General features: G+C 42.0%; 1 protein-coding gene across 1 annotated transcript; it reads right to left on the bottom strand.

The window, feature by feature from the left end:
* Positions 1–977: 977 nt before the first annotated feature.
* Positions 978–2,685, bottom strand: LOC121578534 (musculoskeletal embryonic nuclear protein 1-like). Its single transcript, XM_041892901.2, has 3 exons — positions 2,522–2,685; positions 2,215–2,344; positions 978–1,174 (listed from the first exon to the last, which is right to left on the bottom strand). The coding sequence occupies exons 1-3, from the start codon at positions 2,528–2,530 to the stop codon at positions 1,077–1,079; spliced, it is 237 nt and encodes a 78-aa protein (XP_041748835.1). The 5' UTR covers positions 2,531–2,685; the 3' UTR covers positions 978–1,076.
* Positions 2,686–3,250: the final 565 nt, after the last annotated feature.

A 3,250-nucleotide genomic window follows, 5' to 3' on the forward strand; every position in this document is an offset into this window, starting at 1 on the left:
CATAGAAAATCTTTGGAGGGAGTTGAAAGTCCGTGTTGCCCAGCGACAGCCCCAAAACATCACTGCTCTAGAGGAGATCTGCATGGAGGAATGGGCCAAAATACCAGCAACAGTGTGTGAAAACCTTGTGAAGACTTACAGAAAATGTTTGACCTGTGTCATTGCCAACAAAGGGTATATACCAAAGTATTGAGAAACTTTTGTTATTGACCAAAAACTTATTCTCCATCATAATTTGCAAATAAATTCATTAAAAATCCTACAATGTGATTTTCTGGATTTTTTCCCCTCATTTTGTCTGTCATAGTTGATGTGTACCTATGATGAAAATTACAGGCCCCTCTCATCTTTTTAAGTGGGAGAACTTGCACAATTGGTGGCTGACTAAATACTTTTTTTCCTCACTGTATATTGTATTGGCTCTCATGTTTGTAAAGTCATCACCCTGGCAGTCTCTTTTTCTCTCCCCGTTCTCCTTCATGTAAAGTTCATCCTGCTCTTCTTTATTTTATCCCTCTTTCCAGCCATCTCATCCTTTTGTTCAGAGACCCCCTCAAGCTGCCCCATCTGTGCCTCATCGACTGTAGTAGTGTATGTTCTGATCAAAAAAATGTTTTACGGTTCTTTGCTTGTTGTTAATAAAATGTGATTTTGTTCAATAAAAAGGAAAACAGAAAATTAGATGTTTGTCATTGTTGCTTGCGTACTTATTCTATCAGATACACAAATAGACACGGCTGGAATAGTTAGACTAACTGGACTGCACTAGCTAGAGCTAACTGATACAGTAAAGGACTGGAAATGGCAAAGAGATGCTTCTTAGCATAATGGTGAGAACATCCACTTCTAAATGAGCACCAAAGGTGTATAGCTGAACAGCTCAAATATATTCACACAGAACCAATACAGCCTACTCAACTGAGGTCCAGTTAATGCCCACTTAAACTCCTTTCTTGACAATCAGACTCCTGACAGAATGAGGGTTCAAGATTTTAATAAAAGGCACATTTAGTCACACCAGTGTGGTTTTCAATATGGACCAGGCTGGAGTATAAGAAGTGGCTTTGCTGCCTCTGCTACTTCTTGATTTGTCGAGCCTGGGGCTTGTTGAAGGCGGTCTCTCTCCCTGAACGCACTCCACTGAACACAGACGGGGCGACTTTACCCGCACGCTCTGTGAACACAACACAGATCCATCCATCACTCTGAAGTGGAAGAGCTACGTGATACAGTAGATATGTCTAAAAATCCATAGTTTATGCCGCAGGGAGAGGGTCACTGTGTTTGACAGTTCAGTGAGTCTCCCTCTTGTCTTGACCATCCTCAACTGTGCTGGATATGGAGTGGAAACTTCATCACGGTAAGGAACGCCCCCTCTACTCTCTAACTCCCTCTCTTGTTCTATAACACTGGCTGTGTTTAGACAGGCAGCCCAATTCTGATCTTTTTTTTCACTAATTGGTCTTTTGACAGATCAGATCTGATTGGTCAAAAGAACAATTAGTGGAAAAAATATCAGAATTGAGCTACCTGTCTAAATGCAGCTCAGGTTCTCTATATGTACACTTGTGTTTCCAATCTTAAAGGGGCAATCAGCAGTTGCTACATCCATTCTTGAACTTATTAATTAATATGTACCCATTGATTCTTGAAGAATATAACTTATAAATGCCTCACAAGCTTAATTAAACTGTCGTATCCCATAATAACCCATAATATAAGCTTGTCCTATTCAAATGTTTGTAAACAAATAAATGTAAACAAACACTATTTAGCCTCAACATGGTTCAAACTATAATTTTGATAGCCAGTCCTCGTATCCATAGCTCTGTATATGAATTTGAGATTGGTTACATTTCTCCAGCCCCATCCCTCAGCCTTTTTACCGAAACAGGGGCGGGGAGTATATTTTGTTATAGTTTCAACTGTTGATTGCCGCTTTAAATCAGCGACAAAAACGACAAACAGATTTCAGAGGTTTTTTAACTACATACTCCTGCCCAATATTCTTAACCCCCTAACCCAGGGTTTCCCAAACTCTGTCCTCAGGACCCCAAAGGGTGCATATTTTGTTTTTTTGCCCTAGCACTACACAACTGATTAAAATAATCAGCTAATCATCAAGCTTTGATAATTTTTATCAGCTGTGCACCGAGTTTGGGACATACTGCCCTAATCCCATTGTCATGCCAATAAAAGCGGCACTCTGCTCACCACACTCCTCCATCACTTCTATGGTCTTGCCCTTCAGCTCTCCTTTGGAGATCAGCTTTTCCTTCACTCCGATCAGATCCTCCTCGCTCACCTCAGGACGCTTCAGCTGTCCCTCCTCCCCGTCTTCAGGCTGGAGAAGAAGAGATGGAAGAAATGGAAAGCCGAAAAAGATTTTTTTTAAATCCCATGTAGAGTTCTCCAGTAGGTTTCCTAGGCTGAAACTTTCTAGGCAAGTTTCAGTGAGCTCTTTGGTGAGATCATGTCATAACTCTACATGTCCCTCCCTAGTCCAGCACTGTAGTCTTACCTGAGACATGGTGACTGACTGTGAAGTAGTGGATGATCCTCCTGGATAAAGGCTGTTGTGGTCAGAATGACTGCTCCCTCTCTACAGTCCAGCCCAACACACACACACCCTGTAACTCTCCAGTGGGCTATAACTCTGTTCGCAGACCCAGTAGATGATGACTCAGGGGGTCACTGGACTCCTCCCTTCTTTCTTCTCTCTCACGTTCCCTGGTTCTGTTTGTTCTCAGGGTGGAGTGTATCATTAGGGAGTGAATGACGTGATCTGCTCTACTGTTGGAACGATCTGGCCTTCTTTTAAAGCAACTCCTCAAGGACGAATAAAAGATCACAAATCAAAGTCTAAAACTCAACTCCTCCTCCACTATGACAACATTCTCTCATGGCCGTCCTCCTTTTCTCCTGTCACTAGGCCAAAATGGAAATGAGTTCAAGACATCTTTCTGTCGTCAACAATAACAACCTAAGGAACCAATCTCACCCTTACACTCATCAATGGAAGGAAGAGAACCAATACAGTCAAACATAGAGCAACACTTTACCATGTATGTGTCCATATCTCAATCATTCAATGGACAAACAAATAACATTGGCAGAGAAATGACTTACATGGCAACAGAGGTAGGTGTTCTTCCCTTCCCTTCTGTCCCTCTTCAGAATGGGGGGAGGTTGTTTCCACCTTACATCTCCCTCTAGCCATTTGAGAGCCAATACAATATACAGTGGGGGA

This window comes from Coregonus clupeaformis, chromosome 12 (assembly GCF_020615455.1).
Source record: "Coregonus clupeaformis isolate EN_2021a chromosome 12, ASM2061545v1, whole genome shotgun sequence".
NCBI lineage: Eukaryota > Metazoa > Chordata > Actinopteri > Salmoniformes > Salmonidae > Coregonus > Coregonus clupeaformis.